Source organism: Oncorhynchus kisutch, linkage group LG11 (genome assembly GCF_002021735.2).
Source record: "Oncorhynchus kisutch isolate 150728-3 linkage group LG11, Okis_V2, whole genome shotgun sequence".
NCBI classification, from domain to species: Eukaryota; Metazoa; Chordata; class Actinopteri; order Salmoniformes; family Salmonidae; genus Oncorhynchus; species Oncorhynchus kisutch.
This window is the reverse complement of record NC_034184.2, coordinates 20,544,490-20,572,084: the sequence shown is the minus strand read 5'-3', so window position 1 is coordinate 20,572,084 and position 27,595 is coordinate 20,544,490. Positions and strand designations below refer to the sequence as shown.

General features: G+C 42.0%; 1 protein-coding gene across 2 annotated transcripts; it reads left to right on the top strand.

Annotated features, from left to right (window-relative positions):
• Positions 1-78: 78 nt before the first annotated feature.
• Positions 79-23,159, top strand: LOC109899903 (ADP-ribosylation factor-like protein 3). Of its 2 annotated transcripts, none has more exons than XM_020495529.2 (6): positions 79-154; positions 12,397-12,540; positions 19,126-19,242; positions 19,382-19,432; positions 19,536-19,721; positions 19,823-23,159. In XM_020495529.2, exons 1-6 carry the CDS (start codon positions 152-154, stop codon positions 19,868-19,870), a joined length of 549 nt encoding a protein of 182 aa, XP_020351118.1. In that variant the 5' UTR covers positions 79-151; the 3' UTR covers positions 19,871-23,159. The 2 variants fall into 2 exon arrangements, with proteins under 2 accessions (XP_020351118.1, XP_020351119.1); XM_020495530.2 differs by lacking the exon at positions 79-154 and adding an exon at positions 11,701-11,886.
• The last annotated feature ends 4,436 nt before the right edge of the window (positions 23,160-27,595 follow it).

The window sequence follows — 27,595 nt, the reverse complement described above, 5'->3', positions numbered from 1 at the left end:
TTTTTGTTCACAGAGATTTTAATATTAGCGAAAGTGGCTAATTGTAACGATAAATTAATTTGCTTTACGTGTGAGTTTGTGTAAAACGTCATCACGCCCTAGTAACCTCGACAGGGTCTTGGGAAGATAGATCGCTAGCTAAAGCAACAATATGGTGAGGTACATTTACTGTGATACGTTGCTATTATAATGTATTATAATGTTTCCTCTTCAAATTACTGCCACTGTACCCTTCATAAATTGGTGAAAAATTAAGATGTTGGAAAAGCTGACTGCACTGCCAGCGGTCTTGTTGCTCTATTGGTTTAGCTAGCATCATTATGAGATGTGCAGCCTAGTAGTATAGCTAACTAGCGAGGTAAACTCAATTGAAACTGTTGCTAGCTACATAATTAGTTAGCTAGTTCAGTCGCTTCAGAACACTTTCCCTCTTTGAAACCACCGTGTCATCCTGAAGAGAGCGTCATTATTTCGAGAATAGTTCTCTATTTTCTGTATCCTCTTAGGGCTGGGCGACATGGCCAAAATATCATATCATGTTATTTTTCAAATTTTACGGTATTTTATGTTTTTGATTAATAAAAGTTATACATTTGCTGTATGAGAAGTGTGTGACCCTAGGGTGCCAACACATATATTCTAAATTATTTAAATGGGTCTTTCTCCATTCGGATGGTTTTATACTGTTAAATTCAACTTCAAACTAAAATAATTTCCTGCATTTCCATCAATTCTTGCATTTCATGCACTCATTTGAGATTATTTCCACACTGCCACGATATGGGCCTTATTTTTAACCAAACGTTGCAATTGCGATTTAGATCAAAACACTCGGGTGAACTTTTGGAATCATGGAAATAGAAAGTTTATTGTAATTCTATATTTAGAATATAAATAATAGTGAGCACTTTGAATACAGTGTTGTTTTACATGACAACGAATGAAAATGCCATGGACGAGTAATTGAACAGGGTAGGATCCAAAGGGATGTAACATGTTTCCTAGGCGACCCTATAATCTTTGGTAGTGATGGGCATTCCGGCTCTTTTCAGTGAGCCGGCTCGTTCGGCTCAGCTCACCAAAATGAACCGGTTCTTTTGGCTCACAAACGGCTCTTTAAAAAAAACATGTTTTGTATTTTTTTAAGTCAAACAGTTTGCGATATTTTGACTGGTGTTAAAACAATTCTATAATTAAATTATTAAAATGAAATCATACTATACCTTAACCACAATGTATTTAAAAAAAATGCATTGGTTTGTTATGAAAAAGAATGCTATTAAACATTTTCATTTAAAGTATAACTTTTTAATGTATATGAACAAAGTGCATATAAATCTAACCATTCAAAATGAATACAATCGGGACAGCATAATAGAATATTGCACCATATCAAAGAAAAATAAATAACAATTTGCAAAACGGCAACATCCCACAAATTGAAATAAATCTAAAAAAGGATGCGATTACACGTGCATTTAAAAGTAGAGGTCGACAGATTATGATTTTTCAATGCCGATACCTATTATTGGAGGACCAAAAAAAGCTGATACCGATTAAATCGGCCGATTTGTGTGTATGTATATATATTTATAATAATAATGACAATTACAACAATACTGAATGAACACCCTTATTTTAACTTAATATAATACATGAATAAAAATAAATTTGGTCTCAAATAATGAAACATGTTCAATTTGGTTTAAATAATGAAAACATTGCACTTTTACTTTCTACTCCAATACTATATGTGCCATGTAAAAAAAGCTAACATTTTAAGTTCCTTGCTCAGAACATGAGAACATATGAAAGCTGGTGCTTCCTTTTAACATGAGTCTTCAATATTCCCAGTTAAGAAGTTTTAGGTTGTAGTTATTATAGGACTATTTCTCTCTATACTGTTTGTATTTCATATACCTTTGACTATTGGATGTTCTTATAGGCACTATAGTATTGCCAGCCTAAACTCGGGAGTTGATAGGCTTGAAGTCATAAACACCGCTGTGCTTCAAGCATTGCGAAGAGCTGCTGGCAAACGTGGGAAAGTGCTGTTTGAATGAATGCTTACGAGCCTGCTGCTGCCTACCACCGCTAAGACTGCTCTATCAAATAATAAACTTAATTATAAAATAATAAACACAGGAATACGAGCCATAGGTCATTAATATGGTCAAATCCTTAAACTATAATTTCGAAAACAAAATGTTTATTCTTTCAGTGAAAAACCGAACCGTTACGTGTTTTATCAAACGTGTGGCATCCAAGTCTAAATATTGCTGTTACATTGCGCAACCTTCAATGATATGTCATAATTATGTAAAATTCTGGCTAAGTAATTACGGCCTTTGTTAGGGAGAAATGGTCTTCACACAGTTCTCAACGAGCCAGGCGGCCCAACGGCTGCATATACCCTGACTCTGCTTGCACAGAATGCAAGAGAAGTGGCACAATTTCCCTATTTAATATTGCCTGCTAACATTAATTTATTTTAACTAAATATGCAGGTATAAAGATAATATACTTGTGTATTGATTTTAAGAAAGGCATTGATGATGGGTGCAACGACAGTGCTTTTTTTTGCAAATGCGCTTGTTAAATCATCACCCATTTGGCGAAGCAGGCTGTGATTCGATGATAAATTAACAGGCACCGCATTGATTATTTGCAACGCAAGACATGCTAGTTAAACTAGTAATATCATCAACCATGTGTAGTTAACTAGTGATTGTTAAGATTGTTTTTTATAATATAAGTTTAATGCTAGCTAGCAACTTACCTTGGCTCCTTGCAAAACTCGCGTAACAGGTGGACAGCCTGCCACGCAGTCTCCTCGTGGAGTGCAATGTAATCGGCCATAATCGGCGTCCAAAAATACGATTACCGATTTGTTATGAACTTGAAATCGGCCCTAATTAATCGGCCATGCCCATTAAATTGGTCGACCTCTAAAGTATAACTTTTTAAAAATGTATATAAACAAAGTGCATATAAATGTAACAATTCAAAACTAATACAATCTGAACAAAATAGAATATTGTTCCATATCAAAGAAAAATAAATAACAATGTGCAAAACTGCAGCTTCACGACGAGTTCAGTTTTTACCAAAAAGTTATATTTTGGTTTCATTCTCCCAATCTTCTTCTGGATCATCCAAATGCTCTCTAGCAAACTTCAGACGGGCCTGGACATGTACTGGCTTAAGCAGGGGGACACGTCTGGCACTGCAGGATTTGAGTCCCTGGCAGCGTAGTGTGTTACTGATGGTAGGCTTTGTTACTTTGGTCCCAGCTCTCTGCAGGTCATTCACTTGGTCCCCCCGTGTGGTTCTGGGATTTTTCTTGTGATCATTTTGACCCCACGGGGTGAGATCTTTCGTGGAGCCCCAGATCCAGGGAGATTATCAGTGGTCTTGTAGGTCTTCCATTTCCTAATAATTGCTCCCACAGTTGATTTCTTCAAACCAAGCTGCTTACCTATTGCAGATTCAGTCTTCCCAGCCTGGTGCAGGTCTACAATTTTGTTTCTGGTGTCCTTTGACAGCTCTTTGGTCTTGGCCATAGTGGAGTTTGGAGTGTGACTGTTTGAGGTTGTGGACAGGTGTCTTTTATACTGACAACAAGTTCAAACAGGTGCCATTAATACAGGTAACGAGTGGAGGACAGAGGAGCCTCTTAAAGAAGTTACAGGGCTGTGAGAGCCAGAAATCTTGCTTGTTTGTAGGTGACCAAATACTTATTTTCCACCATAATTTGCAAATAAATTCATAAAAAATCCTACAATGTGATTTTCTGGATTTTTATTTTTTTTATTTTGTCTGTCATAGTTGAAGTGTACCTATGATGAAAATTACAGGCCTCGTCTTTTTAAGTAGGAGAACTTGCACAATTTTTTTTATTTTTTATTTTTTTACCTTTATTTAACTAGGCAAGTCAGTTAAGAACAAATTCTTATTTTCAATGACGGCCTAGGAACAGTGGGTTAACTGCCTGTTCAGGGGCAGAACGACAGATTTTGTACCTTGTCAGCTCGGGGGTTTGAACTTGCAACCTTCTGGTTACTAGTCCAACGCTCTAACCACTAGGCTACGCTGCTGCCCCAAATTGGTGGCTGACTAAATACTTTTTTTGCCCCACTGTAATACTGGATTAAATGATGATGTAGTAATAACTGCTTACTGTACCTCTCTCCACTGATCTCCACACTGACCTGCTCAAAGGGTTCCAGGACTCTGCACATCTCCTCCACCACCTCCCATTCCTCTTGGGTCAGAGCATCAACAGGTGCATTGACAATGGCCAGGGTAGAGATTATGGCATCCTTTGACTCAAGAAACCGCTTCAACATATAAAATGTTGAATTCCACCTAGTAGTGCAGCCTAGGCCTCAGCTCAGGCATCCCCATCTGGCGTTGTGTAGACTTTAGTTTTTCAGCACCTACTGTGCTCCTGTGGAAGTATTCCACAGCTGCTTTCACTTTGTCCACAGTGTGCTTCATCACCTTCAGAGCATCTCTTACAATCAGGTTGATTGTGTGGGCAAGACATGGATGATGGGTCCATTTTAACATTTTCATGGCTTTGGTTTAGAGGTCGACCGATTATGATTTTTCAACGCCGATACTGATTTATTGGAGGACCAAAAAAGCCAATACAGATTTTTTAAATCTGTATTGTGACTGGAACGAATTGCAAAAATCGCTGAAGTTGGAGACTTTTATCTCCCTCACCAACTTCAAACATCAGCTATCTGAGCGGCTAACCGATCGCTGCAGCTGTACATAGTCTATTGGTAAATAGCCCACCCTTTCTCACCTACCTCATCCCCATACTGTTTTTATTTATTTACTTTTCTGCTCTTTTGCACACCAATATCTCTACCTGTACATGACCATCTGATCATTCATCACTCCAGTGTTAATCTGCAAAATTGTAATTATTTGCCTACCTCCTCATGCCTTTTGCACACATTGTATATAGACTCCCCCTTTGGTTTCTACTGTGTTATTGACTTGTTAATTGTTTACTCCATGTGTAACTCTTTGTTGTCTGCTCACACTGCTATGCTTTATCTTGGCCAGGTCGCAGTTGCAAATGAGAACTTGTTCTCAACTAGCCTACCTGGTTAAATAAAGGTGAAATAAAAAAAATTGTAATAATGACAATTACAACAATACTGAATGAACACTTATTTTAACTTAATATAATATATCAATAAAATCAATTTAGCCTCAAGTAAACAATGAAACATGTTCAATTTGGTTTAAATAATGCAAAAACAAAGTGTTGGAGAAGAACGTAAAAGTGCAATATGTGCTATGTAAGAAAGCTAACGTTTCAGTTCCTTGCTCAGAACATGAGAACATATGAAAGCTGGTGGTTCCTTTTAACATGAGTCTTCAATATTCCCAGGTAAGAAGTTTTAGGGTGTAGTTAATATAGGACTTTTTCCCTCTATATCATTTGTATTTCATTAACCTTTGACTATTAGATGTTCTTATAGGCACTTTAGTATTGCCAGTGTAACAGTATAGCTTCCGTCCCTCTCCTCACTCCTCCCTGGGCTCGAACCAAATCAAATCAAATCAAATTTATTTATATAGCCCTTCGTACATCAGCTGATATCTCAAAGTGCTGTACAGAAACCCAGCCTAAAACCCCAAACAGCAAGCAATGCAGGTGTAGAAGCACGGACCAGCAACGACAACAGCCACCATCGAAGCAGCGTTACCCATGCAGAGCAAGGGGAACAACTACAAGAAGGCTCAGAGCGAGTGACGTTTGAAACGCTATTAGCACGCGCTAACTAGCTAGCCATTTCACTTCATTTCATCTCGGGAGTTGATAGCGCAATGCTTGACACACAAGGAAATCGGCGCCCAAAAATACCAATTTCCGATTGTTATGAGTACTTGAAATCGGCCCTAATTAATCGGTCGACCCCTACTTTGGTTATGTTAGCTGCATTGTCGCTAACACAACAGACCACTTTTCCATCTACCTGCCATTCTCTGGCCACTCTCAACAGTTCCTCTGCCAAGTTCTCTGAGGTGTATCTGTAGCTGAACTCAAAGCAGTCCAGAAGACAGCTAGACATAAAAAAATCTTCAATGAAGTGACATGTAACCGACATGTAAGAAGTGGTTACCCTTGATGTCCAGCAGTAAGTTGTAAGGCAAACTGCAGTAGCTTTTTTGGACTCTTTCCCGCACTGAAGCTTGTGTGCTCTCGTACAGTTGTGGAATAAGTGATTTTGAAAGGGTGGAATTGTTTACATTGGATTTAGACTATTGCTATAATTTCTAAAACTTTCCTCCATGATCGAAAATGGATGTAAAGCTGTGACGATCATTTTAGCCAATGCAATATCAATTTGGCCTTGTTTTGCTACAAACATAGACTTTGTCATAAACTGGTCCATAGAAGACTGCGTTGCTGTGGGTCACGGAGTTGGCCTACTTGACTGAGTGGATACATCTCCACGTGTGGAGGTGCTGGCTCCACCACTATCACTAGCAGGGCCGCTAGTTTCTCGAAGCGCCACTACAGCTAGCTTCACAGTTGGGTGCACAGTTCGCATATGCCGGTGTAGGTTGTGCATAGAACCGGCTTTATATGAGATTTTGTTTTGGCAAATTCTACACTGTGCTCTAACATTGTCTACATTATTAAAATGCATCCAAATGCTACTGTGCTTCCGACTCATTTTCCAGCTGTTGTTTTCACAGCTGTCCTTCCTCTCTCTCCTCAGCTGCTAAGTGTGTGACTGTGAGTGAGTTGGCTCGGCCCTCCCTCACTCATCTTTGGTTCATTGGTTGACACTGCGTGTCTGATTGACAGGAGCAAAAGGTGGGGCTGTTCGTCTGAGTAGACAGTCAGAACGAATGTGTGTGCGCTTGAGCATTTAGGCCTATATTATTATTGATTTTTTTAGTATAGAATTAGTTAATTCTATTAATTTAAATCTTTTGACTATTCAGATCTTTTTTATATTTTTTATATATATAAATAGTTTCGGCTCTTCTGATATGCGAGCCAGCTCCCAACATTCACCTACAAAAGTCGTCTCTTAGAGCCGACTCGTTCGCGAACGACCCATCACTAATCTTTGGCTACATTAAATCTTTATTCATATAGCCAACATATTCATGCTTCGCCTGTTCCTCTTTGATTTAGAAGATGCTGTTGCACAAACAACATACTGATTTAAGGGCTCCACCAGCACTGGTAACAAGCTGTATTCGCTAGCTACGTTTGCTCAGACTTTTACTGAGCCAGCTAACTAGCGATTAGCATTAGTGGCTAACACGATTTAGCTTAACTTGCTAAGAAAATACAGACTAGCTGTTTGTAGATGTAAGAAACACAAACTAATATTGTAATTATAGAATGCTTGTGGATTTATATTAAGATCAAATTGTAAACAGCATTGTTGTATGTGCTGCATTGACCATGCAGACTGAACGAAAGTGTCTCGTGGTCAAGCAAAAAAAAAAAACCGGTCCATGCATCAATACCGGTATGTAGTAAAATACGGTATACCACCCAATCCTATCCTCTGCGCATCCTCTTGAGTCGCAGGCATCTGTTCAGCCTGTTGCGGAGGGATGCAAGTAGCTAAGCTAGGTACAATATCTGGCTAATTTTAATAGCTAGTTAACCTGCTGACGTGAACATCCATTATAGGTTAGGCACTGTTTTGCATAGTACAGAGAATTTGACTAACCTTAACTTGGCAATGCTTCCTCAATTCCAGACATGGAAAACAGCCAATGTCTTCTAAACGTCTAGTTGCAGGGGTTTGTGTGAGTTTAGAAAATGCTCCGTAATTAATTTTTTTTTTAAATGGTACCTGAAGTAATCCAACAATCTGTATGCCGCCATCTTGTCTATTTAAAATCTTCGCTCATTGATCGAGACAGGTGAGTGTTAACATGAAGTGGCACTTTGGGGTGGACACCCATCTGTCTCAATCAATGAGTGATTTGAAATAGATAAGATGGCAGCAACATTTTTAATAGCAGGCTTGCTAGAAGATTCCGCCCCTTCCTTTACACTTGTTTACTCTGAGCTGCACTGGGGTCCGAACGCAATCATGGTTACATTGTGGAGCCGGCCCGAGATATGGTTTGAAAAACGTACCTCAAAGCAGGGATGGGATATGCCACTGTACTCCAAATTGTACATTTATCCACACTGATCGATCAAGAAGATTGAAATGCTGCTATTTCCTCTGGATAGCGGCCCTTTTCAACCTCATGCTAGCTAGCAGTAGCCACCGCAGCCATTTTGAAATGGCACTGTCTGCCTTTCAGCTACTTTGTTGTTCAATGCGACGTGCCATTCCAAAATGTCTGCAGTGGCTAATGCTAGCTAACATGAGCACGAAAAGGGCAGTTTTCCAAAAACTAGCAGTATTTTAATCTTCTCAATGTATCCGTGTGGATAAAGGTAACATTTGCCGTACAGTGGCATATTCCATTGAGGTACGTTTTCCAACACATATATACCAGTCAAAAGTTTGGACACACCTACCCATTCAAAGGTTTTTCTTTATTTTCACTATTTTCTACATTATATAATAATAGTGACGACATCAAAACTATGAAATAACACATATGGAATCATGTAGTAACCCAAAAACCCGTTTTGAGGAAACTAGGTGTTATGTCGCTGGTCACTACTTCACAGAAGAGCCGTTTGAACATATTTTTTTTTATCAAAATATGTTTTTTGGCAGGAATGCCTTCTCGAACATTTGAACTTTCATGTGCCTTAATAACCTTGCATGCCATCTGTAAATACAAATAAAATTGTTAATTTACGAGCCTAGTTGGTTTAGGCACAGAAAAAGTCGGCAAACTTTCCGCTAGCCATAATTTGCTGAGATTCTTTTATTTTTTATTTAAAAAATTAAAAATGCTACCTTTTATTCAACTAGGAAAGTCAGTTAAGAGCAAGTTCTTATTTACAATGACGGGCTAGGAACAGTGGTTTAACTGCCTTGTTCAGGGGCAGAAGGACACATTTTTACCTTGTCAGCTCGGGGATTCGATCTACCGACCTTTCGGTTACCTGCCCAACGCTCTAACCACTAGGCTACCTGCCGTCCCGAGTGGGCTGGACATGCCGAGAGATATTTTGGGATTGGTCTGCCATATAGCACACTTCTGTCTATTTGAGCCTGTCAGTATGTCTAGGTAATCCAACACTGCATAAGTGTTGCTCTCCACTTTCTGGAGGACTGAGTTTTGAAATCAGTGGATTTCGAGTATGAGAGCTAAGGAGATTGATAAAACAACACGTGTCTCAGGATTACATATTCAAACTAAGGGCAACCATGGCATCAGAGCGGAGACTCGTCCAACCAGGAATGATGTATACGGGTAAGATAGCTATCTACATTTTTAGAAATGACACATTTCAAATTTTGACAGAGCCATTTGCTTAGCTAACATTGAACCTGGTTGGTTAGCTACCTGTAGATTCATGAAGGATTGTAATGTCATGAGTTGTGATTATGGTTAATTGTTTATCTAGCTAGCTAGCAAACATTAGCTGGCTGGCTCGCTAGGTAACGTTATGTGTATGACCATATTATTTGTATCTCAGAGCTATTTGCGTGGCTAGCTATAGCCTAATGTTAGCTATCTAACATTGAACCTGGTGATTAGCTAAGTTACCTGCAGATTCATGCAGGATAGTAACATCATGAGTTGTGATTGGTTCATTGTTTACCTAGCAAGCTAACGTTAGCTGGCTGGCTCGCTAACGTTACGTGTATGACCTTATTATTCGTATCTCAGAGCCATTTGCTTAGCTAGATATAGCCTAATGTTAGCTAGCTAACATTGAACCTGGTTGGTTAGCTACCTGCAGAGCTAGTTAGCCACATGTCTTAACAAAATACTCCATAAAAAAGTAAAAGTAACCATTTTGGATGCGTTCGTAAATTCAGTCTGGCCATCTACTTCAGAGCACTCGTCTGTGTGCCAGAGCGCAGAATAACTGATGAATTTACGAACACTCAACACCCATTGAATATGGCTGGTGTCAGTAAACATAGGCAAAAAAAAAACGTTACTAAATTGTTGCCAGCAACACAGTCAGTCACCAGTACTCTGGATAACATAAACAGCCTTCCTGGTTAAGTGTGCCTTGAATTCTAAATAAATCACCAACAGTGTCACCAAAGCACCATCACACATCCTCCTCCGTGTTTCACGGTGGGGACCACACATGCGGCGATCATCTGTTCACCTACTCTGCTTCTCACAACACGGCGGTTGGAACCAAAAAATCTTATTACATTTGGACTCATCAGACCAACGGACAGATTTCCACCGGTCTAATGTCCATTGCTCGTGTTTCTTGGCCCAAGCAAGTCTCTTCTTCTTATTGGTGTCCTGTAGTTGTGGTTTCTTTTCAGCAATTCAACCATGAAGGCCTGATTTCACGCAGTCTCCTCTGAACAGTTGATGTTGAGATGTGCCTGTTACTTGAACTCTGAAGCATTTATTTGCGCTGCAATTTCTGAGGCTGGTAACTTTAATGAACTTCTCCTCTGCAGCAGAAGCAACTCTGGGTCTTCCTTTGCTGTGTTGGTCCTCATGAGAGCCAGTTTCATCACAGCGCTTGATGGTTTTTGCAACTGCACTTGAAGAACGTTTCAAAGTTCTTGAAATTTTCCTGATTGACTGACCTTCACGTCTTAAAGTAATGATGGCCTTTTGTTTCTCTTTGCTTATTTGAGCAGTTCTTGCCATAATATGGACTTGGTCTTTTACCAAATAGGGCTATCTTCTGTATACCCCCCTACCTTGTCACAAACGCATTAAGAAGAAAGAAATTCCAAAAATGAACTTAACAAGGCACACCTGTTAATTGAAATGCATTCCAGGTGACTACCTCATGAAGCTGGTTGAGAGAATGCCAAGAGTGTGCAAAGGGTTTTTGAAGAATCTCATCTTATTTCATTGTGTTGATGTCTTCACTATTATTCTACAATATAAAAAATAAAATAATCCTGGAATGTTTTTAACTTTTGACTGGTACTGTATATTTAGCGCCACTTCCATGGTGTCTTAAAGGAAAGATTCACCCATTTTGAATGTTATATTGTTTTTGTGCGTCTCCGAGTGATGTTCTATCGATTCCCCGGGTCATTTCAAGTTTGTGTATCTAAGTTATTGGCATTCAAGCAGGTGATAGTCGCTCTCACTACATTGGAAGTTAATAGGAATACTGGAAGTTAAGACTTTTAGATCGCGAAAATTATTTCAATACTGGCCGATGTCTTCTCTCGAATGAGCCATTGATAATCTTTTTGCGATATTCCGATCTTTTTTTTAATTTAACGGAGCGTCTAAAACATTTTTCTTATTTGTCTGCCTGTTTAGTTCAGGGTGCATAGCATGGTGCCGTTGCCAGAGATATTATAGAAAGGATATAGGAATCTAATTAACTAAGGAACATAACGCCCCACCCAGCAGACTGTCGACCAATCGCGTTGATGTTGACATGCTGCGTCAAGCGGTTGCTAAACTATTCGTCACGTAATCCCTTCTCAAGAAACGTGCCTATTTTCTTTGAAAGTACGTAATGTTATGATTCCAAAGCTATAAGATATTACAGATAGCAGGTTAATTATCTCACATATCGGAAAATATTTGTAATGTTGTGCTTGTTGACAAAATTGTTTTCCATGTTGGGTTTTTAAACTAGCGCCCAAGACTCCCATTCACTCCTTGAAGGAGAGCGCTCCTTGTCCCAGAATCGCCCAGAATGCACCGCATTGACGTAGCGTGGCCAACGTTTCCCATTTCCTCAAAAGTATATCTGCCGTTGCGAATGTTAGCGGCACATCTATCTGTAGGTTGAATATGGTGAGATTGTAGACTCATAAATTGATGGTGCAGTTTGTCTAGGCTATATATATATATATATATATATATATTTTTTTTTTTTTACAGCTAACTAGTTACTTTACATGCGAATATTGTTGTTGGTATTATTGTGTGTAGCTACATTTGCTAGCTAGCCCGCCCATAGAGCGAGCATTGCGTTGTGGAATTTGTAGTCTATTTGAGCTGCAACAGATTTTCACCACGATTTTCCATGTTGCTAGCAACCTTATTATAACGCAAAAGTGAAACATTTGTTCTAAAAAATTATTGTTTTCACATTGTTATTTAACACTGTAAATCAAAGTTATTACTGGTTTTGGGTGGATTTTCCTTTAATGTAACCATGATTGCGTTCTGAACCCTTGTAAACTAGTATAACGGTAGGGTCGGAATCTTCTGGCAAATAGCAGGCATGCTCCTGTTGCTCCTCCGTTGGTCATGTCACGACTCGGGATAACCCATAATGGATTGTGAATTGATATATTGCAGGGTTTGCTGTCAATCCTTCGAAAGCTAAAGAGCACACCTGATCAGGAGGTTCGGATCTTGTTGTTGGGTTTGGACAACGGAGGAAAGACCACGCTACTGAAACAACTGGCCTCTGAGGACATCAGTCACATCACTCCCACACAGGTAATGAGGAACACACACCTTTTAGGGGAGCCTAGCATTATAATTGTTTTGCGGTAGAAGTGCAGTAATGTGTTCCTAGCTACAGTGCAGTAATATCAAAGTGGATGTTTTTTTCTGTTGCTATCACTCATTACTGTAGCCTATGCTATTTAATACTGTAAACTGTACTATGATGAGAATATTCTGTGCCCCCAGTCGAATTGGTATTTATCAAGTCAAATATATTGGTCACATACACATATTTAGCAGATGTTATTGAGGGTGTAGCGAACTGCTTGTGTTCCTAGCTACAGTGCAGTAATATCTAACAATTCACACGCATCTAAAGTAAAAGAATGGAATAAAGAAATATATAAATATTAGGACGAGAAATGTCGGAGTGCCATTGACTAAAATACAGTAGAATACAGTATATACATATGAAATGAGTATAGCAGTATGTAAACATTAATAAAGTGACCAGTGAGTCCATGTCTTAAGGCAGCAGCCTCTAAGGTGCAGAATTACATAACCGGGTGGTAGCCAGTTAGTGATGGCTATTTAACAGACTAATGGCCTTGGGGTAGAAGCTGTTTTTCAGTCTCTCGGTCCCAGCTTTGATGCACCTATACTGACCTCGCCTTTTGGATGGTAGCGGGGTGAACAGGCAGTGGCTCGGGTGGTTGATGTCATTGATGATGTTTTTGGCCTTCCTGTGACATCGAGTGCTGTAGGTGTCCTGGAGGGCAGGCAGTGTGCCCCCGGTGATGCGTTATGGGTACCGCACCACCCTCTGAAGAGCCCAGCCGTTGCGTACCAGGCGGTTATGCAGCCCGACAGGATGCTCTCAATTGTGCATCTGTAAAAGTTTGTGAGGGTCTTAGGGCCAAAGCTACATTTCTTCGGCCTCCTGAGGTTGAAGAGATGCTGTTTTTGCGCCTTCTTCACCACACTGTCTGTGTGGTTGGACCATTTCAGGTCGTCGGTGAAGCTTTTCACCTTCTCCACTGCAGTCGGGTCGATGTGGATACTGGGGTGCTCCATCTGCTGTTTCCTGAAGTCCACGATCAGCTCCTTCGTTTTGTTGACGTAGAGGGAGAAGTTATTTTCCTGGCACTAGTCCGCCAGGGCCCTCACCTCCTTCCTGTAGGCTGTCTCATCATTGTTGGTAATCAGGCCTATTAATCAAATAAAAGCTTCTTTTTTTTGTCACGTGCGCTGAATACAACAGGTGTAGACCTTACAGAGAAATGCTTATTTACAGACCCTAACCAACAGTGCAATTTTTAAGTAAAAAAATAGGTATTAGGTGAACAATGGATGATTAATTAAATAAAAAACAACTGTAAAAAGACAGTGAATTATAACAGTAGTGAGGCTATATACAGGCACCGGTTAGTCGGGCTAATTGAGGTAGTATGTACATGAATGTATAGTTAAGGTATATATGTGTATATATGGTAAACGGAGAGTAGCAGCAAGCTCTCAACCTGCTCCACTACAGCCCCATCGATGACAATGGGGGTGTGCTCGGTCCTCCTTTTCCTGTAGTCCACAATCAACTCCTTACTCTTGGTTACGTTGAGGGATAGGTTGTTATTCTGTCACCACCTGGCCAGGTCTCTGACCTACCTATAGGCTGTCTCATCATTGTTGGTGATCAGGCATAACACTGTTGTGTCATCGGCAAACTTAATGATGTTGTTGGAGTCATGCCTGGCCATGCAGTCGTGGGTGAAGAGGGAGTACGGGAGGGGACTGAGCACGCACCCCTGAGGGGCTCCAGTATTGAGGATCAGCGTGGTAGATGTGTTGCTACATACCCTCACCACCTGGGGGCAGCTCGTCAGGAAGTCCAGGATCCAGTTGCAGAGGGAGCCGTTTAGTCCCAGGATCCTTAGCTTAGAGCTTTGAGGGTACTATGGTATTGAACGCTGAGCTGTAGTCAATTAATAGCATTCTGACGTAGGGGTTCCTTTTGTCCAGGTGGGAAAGGGTAGTGTGGAGTGCAATTGAGATTGCATCATCTGTGGATCTGTTTGGGCGGTATGCAAGTTGGAGTGGGTCTAGGGTTTCTGGGATATTGGTGTTAATGTGAGCCATTACCAGCCTTTCAAAGCACTTCATGGCTACGGAAGTAAGTGCTACGGGTCTGTCATCATTTAGTCAGGTTGCCTTTAGTGTTCTTGGGCACAGGGACTATGGTGGTCAGCTTGAAACATGTTGGTATTACAGACTCAATCAGGGACATGTTGAAAATGTCAGTGAAGACACCTGACAGTTGGTCAGCACACACCTGGAGCACACTTCCTGGTAATCTGTCTGAATGTTGACCTATTTAAAGGTCTTACTCACGTCAGCTACGGAGAGAGTGATCAGAGTCATCCAGAACAGCTGATGCTCTCATGCATGCCTCAGTGTTGCTTGCATCGAAGTGATTTAGCTCGTCTGGTAGGCATGTGTGACTGGGCAGCTCGCGGTTGTGCTTCCCTTTTGTAGTCTGTAATAAGACGAGTGTCTGAACCGGTGAAGTACAATTCAATCTTAGCTCTGTTTTGGCACTTTGCCTGTTTGATGGTTTGTCGGAGGGCATAGCAGGATTTCTTATATATTTCTTAGAGTCCCCCACCTTGAAAGCGGCATCTCTACCCCTTAGCTCAGTGCGACTGTTGCCTGTAATCCATGGCTTCTGGTTGGGGTATGTGTGTACTCCTCAATGCAATCGGAAGAATCAAGGAACATAATCCAGTCTGTGATAGCCATGCAGTCCTGTAGTTTAGCATCTGCTTAATCTGACCACTTTTTTTTAATAGACTGAGTCACTGGTGCTTCCAGCTTTAATTTTAGCTTCTAAGCAGGAATCAGGAGAATAGAATTGTTGTCAGATTTACCAAATGGAGGGTGGGGGAGAGCTTTGTACGCGCCTCTGTGTGTGCAGTACAGGTGATCTAGACTTTTTTATTTTATTCCTCTGGTTGTGCATTTAACATGTTGATAGAAATGAGGTCAAATTTATTTAAGTTTCCCTGTATTAACTTATGGCTGTAATCCCGTTAAGGGATCATTGTCATCAACGACCGCTGAATTGCATAGCGCCACATTCAATGAATATTACAAAAAATATTTATATTTATGAAATGACAAGTGCAATATAGGAAAACACAGTTTAGCCTTTTGTTAATCCACCTGTCATGTCAGATTTTGAAAATATGCTTTACAGCGGAAGCAATCCAAGCGTTTGTAAGTTTATCGATCGCTCGACAAAACATTAGCATCAAGTAGCTTGTTTGCGAAAAGCAATCAAATTAATCGTTTACCTTTGATCTTCGGATGTTTTCACTCACGAGACTCCCAGTTACACAATAAATGTTCCTTTTGTTCCATAAAGATGATTTTTATATCCAAAATACCTCCATTTGTTTGGCGGGTTATGTTCAGAAATCCACAGGAAAGGGCGGTCACGACAACGCAGACAAATTCCAAATAGTTTCCATAATCTCAACAGAAACATGTCAAACATTTTTTATAATCAATCCTCAGGTTTTTAAAATATATAATGGATAATATATCAACCGCAAATGTCTTTATCAGTAGGAGAGGGAAAGGCAATGGCAGCCCAAAGTCTGTTGCGTGAGCAAAACTCTTGCGACCACCTGATGCAATGTTATCTTTCTGTCTCATTCTTCAAAATAAAAGCCTGAAACTATGTCTGAAGACTGACACCTTGAGGAAGCGATAGGAAAAGGAATCTGGTTGATATCCCTTTAAATGGAGCAAAGGGAGGCTATGGAACATGGAGTTTCCAAAATAGAAGCCACTTCCTGGTTTGATTTTCCTCAGGGTTTTGCCTGCAATATCAGTTCTGTTATACTCACAGACAATATTTTGACAGTTTTGGAAACTTTAGTGTTTTCTATCCAATACTAATATGCATATATTAGCAACTGAGACTGAGGAGCTAGCTGTTTTCAATGGGCACCTTCTCATCCAAGCTACTCAATACTGCCCCTGCAGCCATAAGAAGTTAAAGTCCCCGGCCTCTAGGAACGCCACCTCTGGGTGAGCGGTTTGCTGTTTGCTTATTTCCTTATCCAGCTGACTGACTGCGGTCTTAGTGCCAGCGTCCATCTCTGCTGATAAATAAACAGCCACAAAAAGTATAGATGAAAACTCTCTTGGAGAATAGTGTGGTCTATAGTGTATCTCCTTAGATTTCGTGCACCAGCTGTTGTTTACAAATATGTACAGACCACCCCCCCCTCGTCTTACCAGAGTGTGCTGTTCTATCTAGCCAGTGCAGCGTATATATATCCTGCTAGCTAAATATCCATGTCATCATTCATTCAGCCACGATTCTGTGAAACATAAGATGTTACAGTTTTTTGATGCCTCGTTGGTAGGATATTCGTGATCGTACCTCGTATAATTTATTGTACGTTGGCAAGTAATATTGACGGTAACGGCAGCTTCCCCACTCGCCTTCTCAAGATTCCTTACGAGGCACCCCGCTCTGTCCTCTGTACCTCTGCATCTCTTTCTCTTGCCAATAACGGGGATGTTGGCCTTGTCGGGTGTTCGCAGTATTTCCTGTGCTTCCTGCTTGCTGAAGAAAAAATATTTGTCTAACCCGAGGTGAGTGATCGCTGTCCAGAAGCTCATTTTTGCCGTAAGATACGGTGGCAGAAACATTATGTACAAAATAAGTTACAATGCGGGGAAAAAAACACATTAAAACTGCTGCCATTTCTTCCAGCGCCAAGTTTGTAGACAGCTGTGGTGTACAGGAGGGGGCTGAGCGGGGCCCCTGTGTTGAGGATCAGCGAAACGGAGGTGTTGTTTCCTACCTTCACCACCTGGGGGCGGACCGTCAGGAAGTCCAGTACCCAGTTGCACAGGGCGGGGTTCAGACCCAGGGCCCCGAGCTTAATGATGAGCTTGGAGGGTACTATGGTGTTGAAAGCTGAGTTATAGTCAATGAACAGCATTCTTACATAGGTATTCAGCTTGTCCAGATGGGATAAGGCAGTACGATGGGGATTGCGTCGTCTGTGGATCTATTTAGGCAGTATGCAAATTGAAGTGGGTAGCGTGTAAGGTAGAGGTAATATGATCTATGATTAGTCTCTCAAAGCACTTCATGACGACAGAAGTGAGTCCTACAGGGTGATAGTCATTTAGTTCAGTTACCTCCAGCCAGCTGGTCTGCGCATGCTCTGAGGACGTGGCTAGGGATGCCGTCTGGGCCGACAGCCTTGCGAGGGTTACGCATTTAAATGTCTTAATCATGTCAGCCACAGAGAATGAGAGCCCACAGTCCTTGGAAGTGGGCCGCGTCGGTGGCACTGTGATATCCTCAAAGCGGGTGAAGAATGTGTTTAGCTTGTCCAGGAGCACGACGTCGGTGTCCGCGACGTGGCTGGTTTTCCCTTTGTAATACATGATTGTCTGTAGACCCTGCCACATATACGTCTTGTCTGAGCCGTTGAATTGCGACTCAACTTTGTCTCTGTACTGACGTTTTGCCTGTTTTGATTTCCTTAGAGGGAATAACTACAGTGTTTGTATTCAACCATATTCCCAGTCATCTTGCCATGGTTAAATGCAGTGGTTCGCACTTTCAGTTTTGTGCGAATGCTGCCTTGTGTCCACAGATTCTGATTTGGGTAGGTTTTAATAGTTACAGTGGAGAACATCCGCCATACACTTCCTGATGATCTCGGTCACTGTTTCGGTGTATACGTACGTCAATGTTATTCTCAGAGGCTAGCAGGAACATATCCCAGTTTGCGTGATCAAAACAATCTTGAAGCCTGGATTCCAATTGGTCAGACCAGCGTTGAAAAGACCTTAGCACGGGTACTTCCTGTTTGAGTTTCTGCCTATAGGATGGGGTGAACAAAATTAAGTCATGATCGGATTTGCCGGGGGTGGGGGAGGGCGTTGTAGGCATCCCGGAAGTTGGCGTAGCAGTGGTCGAGTTAAAAAAATAAAAATTAAGCAGCGCGAGTACTACAGTCAAGTTGTTGTTAATAGAACTTCGGTAGTGGTTTCCAGTTTGAACAAAGTCCAATGTAATTCCTTGAGGGCCGTCGTGGTATCGGCTTGAGGGGGAATATACACGGCTGTGACTATAACCGAAGAGAATTCCCTTGGGAGGTAATACGGTCACCATTTTGATAGTGAGGTATTCTAGGTTGTGTAAACAAAAGGACTTGAGTTTCTGTACATTATCACAATCACACCATGACCAATCATGAAACATTCACCCCCGCCTTTCTTCATCCCGGTGAGTTCTTTATTCCTGTGCGCGGTGTACTGAGAACTCAGCTGGCTGTATAGACGGTGACGGTATATCTGGAGAGAGCCATGATTCCATGAAAGAGTATGTTAGTCATCAATAACCTACAGAACTTAAGAGAAACTCATCCAGTATTAAGCCATGGAACGCCTTGATTGGCCAGTGAGTGGCCAAGCCCTCGTCACATCTACAGCTTGTTTATTCAGTGAAACCCAGCCTTGCTGCCAGCACTTAGTTTTACCATTGCATTAGGTTTGTTAAAATGGAGCCCTAACACTTCTAAACCCAAGCCCCCCCTCTCCCTCCAGGGCTTCAACATAAAGAGTGTTCAGTCTCAGGGTTTTAAGCTGAATGTGTGGGACATCGGGGGACAGAGGAAGATCAGGCCCTACTGGAGAAATTACTTTGAGAACACTGATGTGCTGGTGAGTGGCTCAACTGTAGCTTCCTTTATGTGGGTATGACTTTTATATTTATTTGTATATATAGTGTATATATATACCAACACACACCACCAGTAGTGTGTGAATAATCATTTTGAATGGAGATACTACCGTATTTCAGATTTACGTCATCGACAGTGCGGACAGAAAAAGATTTGAAGAGACGGGACAGGTGAGTTTTCTTTCTCTTCAGTGATGTTTGTGGGCTGTGTAATGTGCACATTCAACGTATACATATGTTTATATTGGGGATCCCATGCTGGTTTGTGTTCTAGGAGCTGGCTGAGCTATTGGATGAGGAGAAGCTGAGTGGGGTTCCAGTGCTGATCTTTGCCAACAAGCAAGACCTGCTGACGGCTGCCCCAGCTTCTGAGATTGCTGAGGGACTCAACCTGCACACTATCCGGGACCGCGTCTGGCAGATCCAGTCCTGCTCCGCCCTCACTGGAGAGGGTGTACAGGTGAGACACCAGCCCTAACCCATCAATCTACAACAGGGGTTGGGGTCAATTCATGTTTTCACTTCAGGAAGTGACATTTTATTATTTCTGTTTCCTTTCAGGATGGAATGAACTGGGTCTGCAAGAGTGTCAATGCTAAGAAGAAGTAGCACAGCTGTCTGCTTTCTCATACACACACACACACCCTAAGCCTGTGGGAGGACGGGTTGTACTTGTGAATGTACACACTAAACATGGACTTGAAGAAAGTTTTTAACTGCCTTGCTGGTCAATACACATTGTTTACTAAACTACATTTCTCGCGAGAACTACAACTTCCATTGTTGCTCTTCAAAATGGAGTATTTGTATTTGGGGGTACAAAGGGAAGGAAACCCATGTCTTATATTATATTATTATATATTCCACTCCAAAGCATAACAGGAGTGGCAAGGAGTGGAATGATATCAAAACAGACTGTTACCCAGACTACCTCTCTCCCCCTCTCATTCAATCTTTCTTTCCTCTCTTTCCATATTTTTCTTATTTGTACAGTTTGCTCAGTTTTTTATTCCATGCTCCAAGCTCTTTTCTCACTGCAGTTCTGTTGGAAGTAGGGTATATTTTTGTAATTCTCTATTTATGGTGAAGTAGAGGGTAATTTGCTTACAAATAATAGATACGGTGTGTGGTTACTGGTTTACTAGGATGACAGGGCAACATTGTATACTGTGCTTTACTCCCCTGTGAAAAGGTTACGTGTGTTAATATGTAGATTTAAAAAACACACACACAAAAACACTATAGGACAACTCTGAAATGGCACTCTGTTCCCTAAATAATTAACTAGAGTAGACCACAGCCCATATGAGTAGAGCCCTATCTAGTGAATACTGTGCCATTTTGGACAGAACCTAATAAATAAAATAGAAAAATACTACATTTTTGATGATCAATTGTATATAACTCGCCCCCATGTTTTTTTATTTTACCTTTATTTAACTAGGCAAGTCAGTTAAGAACAAATTATTATTTTCAGTGACGGCCTAGGAACAGTGGGTTAACTGCCTTGTTCAGGGCCAGAACGACAGATTTTTACCTTGTCAGCTCGGGGTTTTGATCTTGCAACCTTTCGGTTACATGTCTAACACTCTAACCACTAGGCTACCTGCCACCCCTATTCATATGTTATGTGCATGCAGTAGAGTATATATTACACCTGTACTATGTAATCTATTGTATTTGCATATGTAGATCAGTGGAGGCTGGTGGGAGGAGCTATAGGATAGACTGGAATGGAATAATTGGAACGGTATCAAACATGGAAACCACATGTTTGACTCTGTTCCGGTCATTCCATTCCAGTCATTACAATGAGCCTGTACTCCTATAACTCCTCCCACCAGCCTCCAATGGTGTTGATAGATTTGAACAGGGATAAATGACCTGTGTATTTCTCAAGTGTTTCATTGTCTTGGGTTTTAGAGGGCATTTAAACAAGGCTCTTTCCTTTTAATATTCTTGAATGTGATCTGTCCAAGGATTGAAGGTCTGTGAATAAAATGTGATGGGGAAAAATTGCATTGTTTTCTGAGCTGGCTGTCGTGGTAGTAAAAAGAGGACCAGCCAACACACACACACACACATTTCTGTGTGATGAGCTATGGAGGACACCACTTTACCTGTTCGCTGCCTATACCCTTGAATATTTGCCAGTCTTTGTAAAGGGCTCTGGTGCGGGGTCTCTCCATCTCCAAAACACTAGCGTCTCACACACACAGGTGGGGTCACAGACCAACCTCGCCTCACACAGGTGGGGTCAGCTGGTTTTGACATTGAAAACGCTGTGTGTGTGTGTGTGTGGCAGCCTTCCGCCACAGTCGACTCCTACAGGCCTATGTTTAACTACTAGTCAGACCACAGCTGTTCCGTGGTTGGTTCAGGCCTGCTGCACATAGTTGTGAGGGTGTTGCATCTGCTACAGGGGAGAAAACACTGGCCATAAAACACTGACATCCAGCTGTGTGCATGTGAGAGAGCAATGCATTCTGAGGGCTTGTGGCTGTGGGACTATAAAAGGTCTCTGTGCTTTTACAAAGACCCATTGTAAAACACTTTCTCTCTCGATTCCTACTTGGGCCAGGCACTATCTGAATATATATATGCTGCTAACTGTATGTGACTTTGGCTCAAAGTGTCTGTTAAACTAGGTATTTATGCTCAGACGTTAAGATCAAAGTGTAGATGTCTTTAAATCTCTGGGCACAGACCGAGAGGCTACGTCCCAAATGCATCCTATTTCCTACACAGTGCACTTACAGCCATTTGGGCCCTGGTCAAAAGTGGTGCACTACATAGGTAATAGGGTGTAATTTGCTGCCCATGTCCGTTAATGTTGATGATGTGGTTGTTACTGACAAGAAGCACATGGCTGAGCTCTTTAATCAGCACTTCATTAAGTCAGGATTCCTATTTGACTCAGCCATGCCTCCTTGCCCGTCCAACATTTACTAATCTCTTCTAATGCAACTTTAAAGGGGGAGATCAAGCTGATCCAAACTGTTACAGGCCTATTTCTATTTTGCCCTGTTTATCAAAAGTGTTGGGAAATCTTTCTTGCTGTCTATAGTATTCTCTCTGGTAGGCAATCTGGTTTCTGCTCAGGTTATGTATGTCACTGCAACCTTAAAGTTCCTCAATGATGTCACCATTGCCCTTGATTCTAAGCAATGTTGTGCTGCTATTTTTATTGACTTGACCAACGCTTTTGATACGGTAGACCATGCCATTCTTGTGGGCCGGCTAAGGAGTATTGGTGTCTCTGAGGGGTCTTTGGCCTGGTTTGCTAACTACCTCTCTCAAAGAGTGCAGTGTATAAAGCCAGAACATCTGCTGTCTCAGCCACTGCCTGTCACCAAGGGAGTACCCCAAGGCTCAATCCTAGGCCCCCGCTCTTCTCAATTTACATCAACAACATAGCTCAGGCATTAAGAAGCCCTCTCATCCATTTATATGCAGATGATAGTCTTATACTCAGCTGGCCCCTACCTGGATGTTGTGTTAAACGCTCTACAACAAAGCTTTCTTCGTGTCCAACAAGCTTTCTCTGCCATTAACCCTGTTCTGAACACCTCCAAAACAAAGGTTGTGGTTTGGTAAGAAGAATACCCCTCTCCCCACAGGTGTGATTACTACTTCTGAGGGTTTAGAGCTTGAGGTAGTCACCTCATACAAGTACTTGGGAGTATGGCTAGATGGTACACTGTCCTTCTCTCAGCACATATCAAAGCTGCAAGCTGAAGTTAAATCTAGATTTGGTTTCCTCTATTGTAATCGCTCCTCTTTCACCCCAGCTGCCAAACTAACCCTGATTCAGATGACCATACTACCCATTCTAGATAACAAAGATGTAATTTATAATTCGGCAGGTAAGGGTGCTCTCGAGTAGCTAGATGTTCTTTACCATTCGGCCATCAGATTTGCCACCAATGCTCCTTATTGGACACTACACTGCATTCTATATGTAAGCTGGCAATCGCTGTTTACCCATCACAAGACCCACTGGTTGATGTTGTTTTTTTTTTTTTACGTAGGCCTCACTCCCCCCTATCTGAGATATTTACTGCAGCCCTCATCCTCCACATTCAACACCCGTCAGTCACATTCTGTAAAAGGTCCCCAAAGTACACACATCGCTGGGTCGCTTTTCTTTTCAGTTCGCTGCAGCTAGCGACTGGAATGAGCTGCAACCATCACTCAAACTGGAAAGTTTTATCTCCACCTCTTCATTCAAAGTCTCAATCATGGACACTCGCTGGCAGTTGTGGCTGCTTGATGTATTGCTGTCTCTACCTTCTTGCCCTTTGTGCTGTTGTCTGTGCCCAATAATGTTTGTACCATGTTGAGCTGCTGCCATGTTGTTGCTACCATGTTGAGCTGCTGCCATGTTGTTGCCATGTTGTGTTGCTACCATGTTGAGCTGCTGCCATGTTGTTGTGTTGCCATGTTGCCATGCTGTGTTGTCATGTGTTGCTGCCTTGCTATATTGTTGTCTTAGGTCTCCCTTTATGTAGTGTTGTGTTGCCTCTTGTCGTGATGTGTGTTTTGTCCTATATGTTTTAACATTTTTATTTATTTTATTCATCGCAGGATGCATTTTTGGTAGGCCGTCATTCTAAATAAGAATTTGTTCTTGCCTAGTTGAATAAAAAACATTTTAAGACATATTTGGTCACAGAGCAGCAGTTTTTTTTTTATCTCAATATCAAATCATTTCTGGGTAACAATTAAGTACACTACATGACCAAAACTATGTGGACACCTGCTCGTTGAACATCTCATTCCAAAATCATTGGCATTAATATAGAGTTGGTCCCCTTTGCTGCTTTAACAGCCTCCACTCTTCTGGGAAGGCTTTCCACTAGATTTTAGAACGTTGCTGTGGGGACTAGCTTCCATTCAGCCACGAGCATTAGTGAGGTCGGGCATAGATGTGGGACAATTAGGCCTGGCTCGCAGTCGGCGTTCCAATTCATCCAAAAGGTGTTTGATGGGGTTGAGGTCAGGGCTCTGCAGGCCAGTCAAGTTCTTCCACACTGATCTTGACAAACCGTTTCTTTATGGACCTTGCTTTATGCACGGGGGCATTGTCATGCTGAAACAGTAAAGGTCCTTCCCCAAACTGTTGCCACAAAGTTGGAAGCACAGAATAGTCTAGAATGTAATTGTATGCTGTATCGTCAAGATTTCCCTTCACTGGAAGTAAGGTGCCTAGCCCAAACCATGAAAAACACCCCCAGACCATTATGCCTTTTCCACCAAACTTTACAGTTGGCACTATGCATTGGGGCAGGTAGGGTCCTCCTGGCATCTGCCAAACCTAGATTAGTCCGTCTGACTGTCAGATGAAGCGTGATTCCTCACTCCAGAGAACGCGTTTCCACTGCTCCAGAGTCCAATAGCGGCGAGCTTTACACCACTCCAGCCGACACTTGGTATCGCGCATGGTGATCTTAGGCTTATGTGTGGCTGCTCGGCCATGGAAACCCATTTCATGAAGCTCCCGACGAACAGTTATTGTGCTGACATTGCTTCCAGAGGCAGTTTGGAACTCTGTAGTGAGTGTTGCAACTAAGGACAGATGATTTTTACTCGCTTCAGCATTCGGCGGTCCCGTTCAGTGAGCTTGTGTGGCCTACCACTTCTCGACTGAGCCATTGTTGCTCCTAGACGGTTCCACTTCATATTAACAGCACTTACAGTTGACCAGGGCAGCTCTAGCGGGGCATATATTTGACGAACATAGTTGTTGGAAAGGTGGCATCCTATGACGGTGCCATGTTGAAATTCACTGAGCTCTCAGTAAGGCCATTCTACTGCCAATGTTTGTCTATGGAGATTGTATGGCTGTGTGCTCAATTTTATTTTTTACCTGTCAGCAATGGGTGTGGCTGAAATAGTCGAATCCACTAATTTTAAGGGATGTCCACATACTTTTGTGTATATATAGTGTACCTTACTGTGAATGTTTTCAATTAAAATGGTCAAAAATAGCATCTCGGCATAGAGCAATTTCTCAAGCGAGAATTTTCTGGGAGATTTCTAAGTGGGCAGCGGAAAACTACAAATTAGCTGTTATTGGCAGAAAGGTTTGGAACTCTTTCTTATTGGTCTATTAACTAATTTACTGCCTGGGGATGACACTAGGCACGCAAAAACTCTATCCCACCCTAACAGGCTGACATTTCAGGCAGTCTTTCAAACAGCTTACACTAAAAAGACATGATAATTTTCACTATTTCACAGTATTATTCCAGCCTCCAGAGTGGCGCAGTGGTCTAAGGCACTGCATCTCAGTGCTTGAGGTGCCATTACAGACACCCTGGTTCCATTCCAGGCTGTATCACAACCGGCCGTGATTGGGAGTTCCCAAAGGGCGGCGCACAATTAGCTCAGCATCATCCAGGTTTGGCTGGTGTAAGCCGTCATTGTAAACAAGAATTTGTTCTTAACTAACTTGCCTAGTTAGAGGTTAAATTTGAAAAATGTATAGTGTGAAAATAGATCAAATACAGGACAATCTGGGCCTTAAAGGCCTGTTATCTACAACAATCTGAATGACTAAATTCTGTGGTTGGTTTATCTGTGCATAAAAGTTGTGTGTGTGGGCGACGTGGGGAGCCAGACAGAGGGGAGTGTGATGCCTATCTTTGAGGCGACAGGATTACTGCCTTTTTCTCCTCTTGAATCAAGACAGCTGAAAGCGAGAGAGATTGTGTGTGAGAGAGAGAGAGAAACCAGCACGCTTCATACCGGCCTCTTTCTCTTCAACCAATCACGTCTGAGTTGCGATGATTACAGATGAAACAGGAAACAGATTTCATATCCCACCAACAGATAGGAAATAGGTGGGAGTTGTACAGAAGGTGGGGGAGATGTGGAGGGGAAAAGGATCATGCATTATAAGAATGTGAATCACTTTGAAATATTAAGAAAAATTAAGCCATACTCTCAATACACCTCATACATCTTCCTACCTCACCCACTAAGCCCATGTCTCGTTGAGTCTATCCTCCCATGAGCGCTACAGATAATAGGGTTAGCATATCAAATTTTATTTGTCACATACACATGGTTAGCAGATGTTAATGCGAGTGTAGCGAAATGCTTGTGATTCTAGTTCAGACAGTGCAGTAATATCTAACAATTCCCCAACAACTACCTAATACACACAAATCTACAGAGGTGAATGAGAATATGTACATGTAAGTATATGGATGAGCGATGGCCGAGCGGCATAGGCAAGGTGCAATAGGTGGTATAAAATACAGTATATACATGTGATGAGTAATGTAAGATATGTAAACATTATTAAAGTGGCATTATTTAGAGTGCATTGTAGAAAGTGACTAGTGATCCATTTATTAAAGTGGCCAGTGATTGGGACTCAATTCCGGCGGCAGCCTCTGTGAATTAGTGATTGCTGTTTAGCAGTCTGATGGCCTTGAGATAGAGAGAAACTGTTTTTCAGTCTATCCCAGCTTTGATGCACCTGTACTGATCTTGTCTTCTGGATGGTAGCGGTGTCAACAGGCAGTGGCTCGGGTGGTTGATGTCCTTGATCTTTTTGGCCTTCCTGTGACATCGGGTGCTGTAGGTGTCATGGAGGGCAGGTAGTTTGTCCCCGGTGGTGCATTGTGCAGACCGTACCACCCTCTGGAGAACCTTGCGGTTGAGGGTGGTGCAGTTGCCGTTGTGCATCTGTAAAAGTTTGTCAGGGTTTTGGGTGACAAGCCAAATTTCTTCAGCTTCCTGAGGTTGAAGAGCCGCTGTTGCGCCTTCTTCACCACACTGTCTGTGTGAGTGGACAATTTGTTTGTCTGTGATGTGTACGCCGAGGAACTTAAAACCTTCCACCTTCTCAACTGCTGTCCCTTCGATGTGGATAGGGGGTGCTCCCTCTGCTCTTTCTTGAAGTCCACGATCATCTCCTTTGTTTTGTTGACATTGAGTGAGCTGTTGTTTTCCTGACACCACACTCCGAGTGCCCTCACCTCCTCCCTGTAGGCCGTCTCGTCGTTGTTGGTAATCAAGCCCACTAATGTTCTGTCGTCCGCCAACTTGATGATTGAGTTGGATGCGTGCATGGCCACGTAGTCATGGGTGAACAGGGATTACAGGAGGGGGCTGAGCACGCACCCTTGTGGGGCCCAAGTACTGAGGGTCAGCGAAGTGAAGATGTTTCCTACCTTCACCACCTGGGGGTGGCCTGTCAAAGTCCAGGACCCAATTGCACAGGGCAGGGTTGAGACCCAGGGCCTCCAGCTTGATGATGAGCTTGGAGGGTACTATGGTGTTGAATGTTGAGCATTTAGTTCAGTTATTTTTGCCTTATTG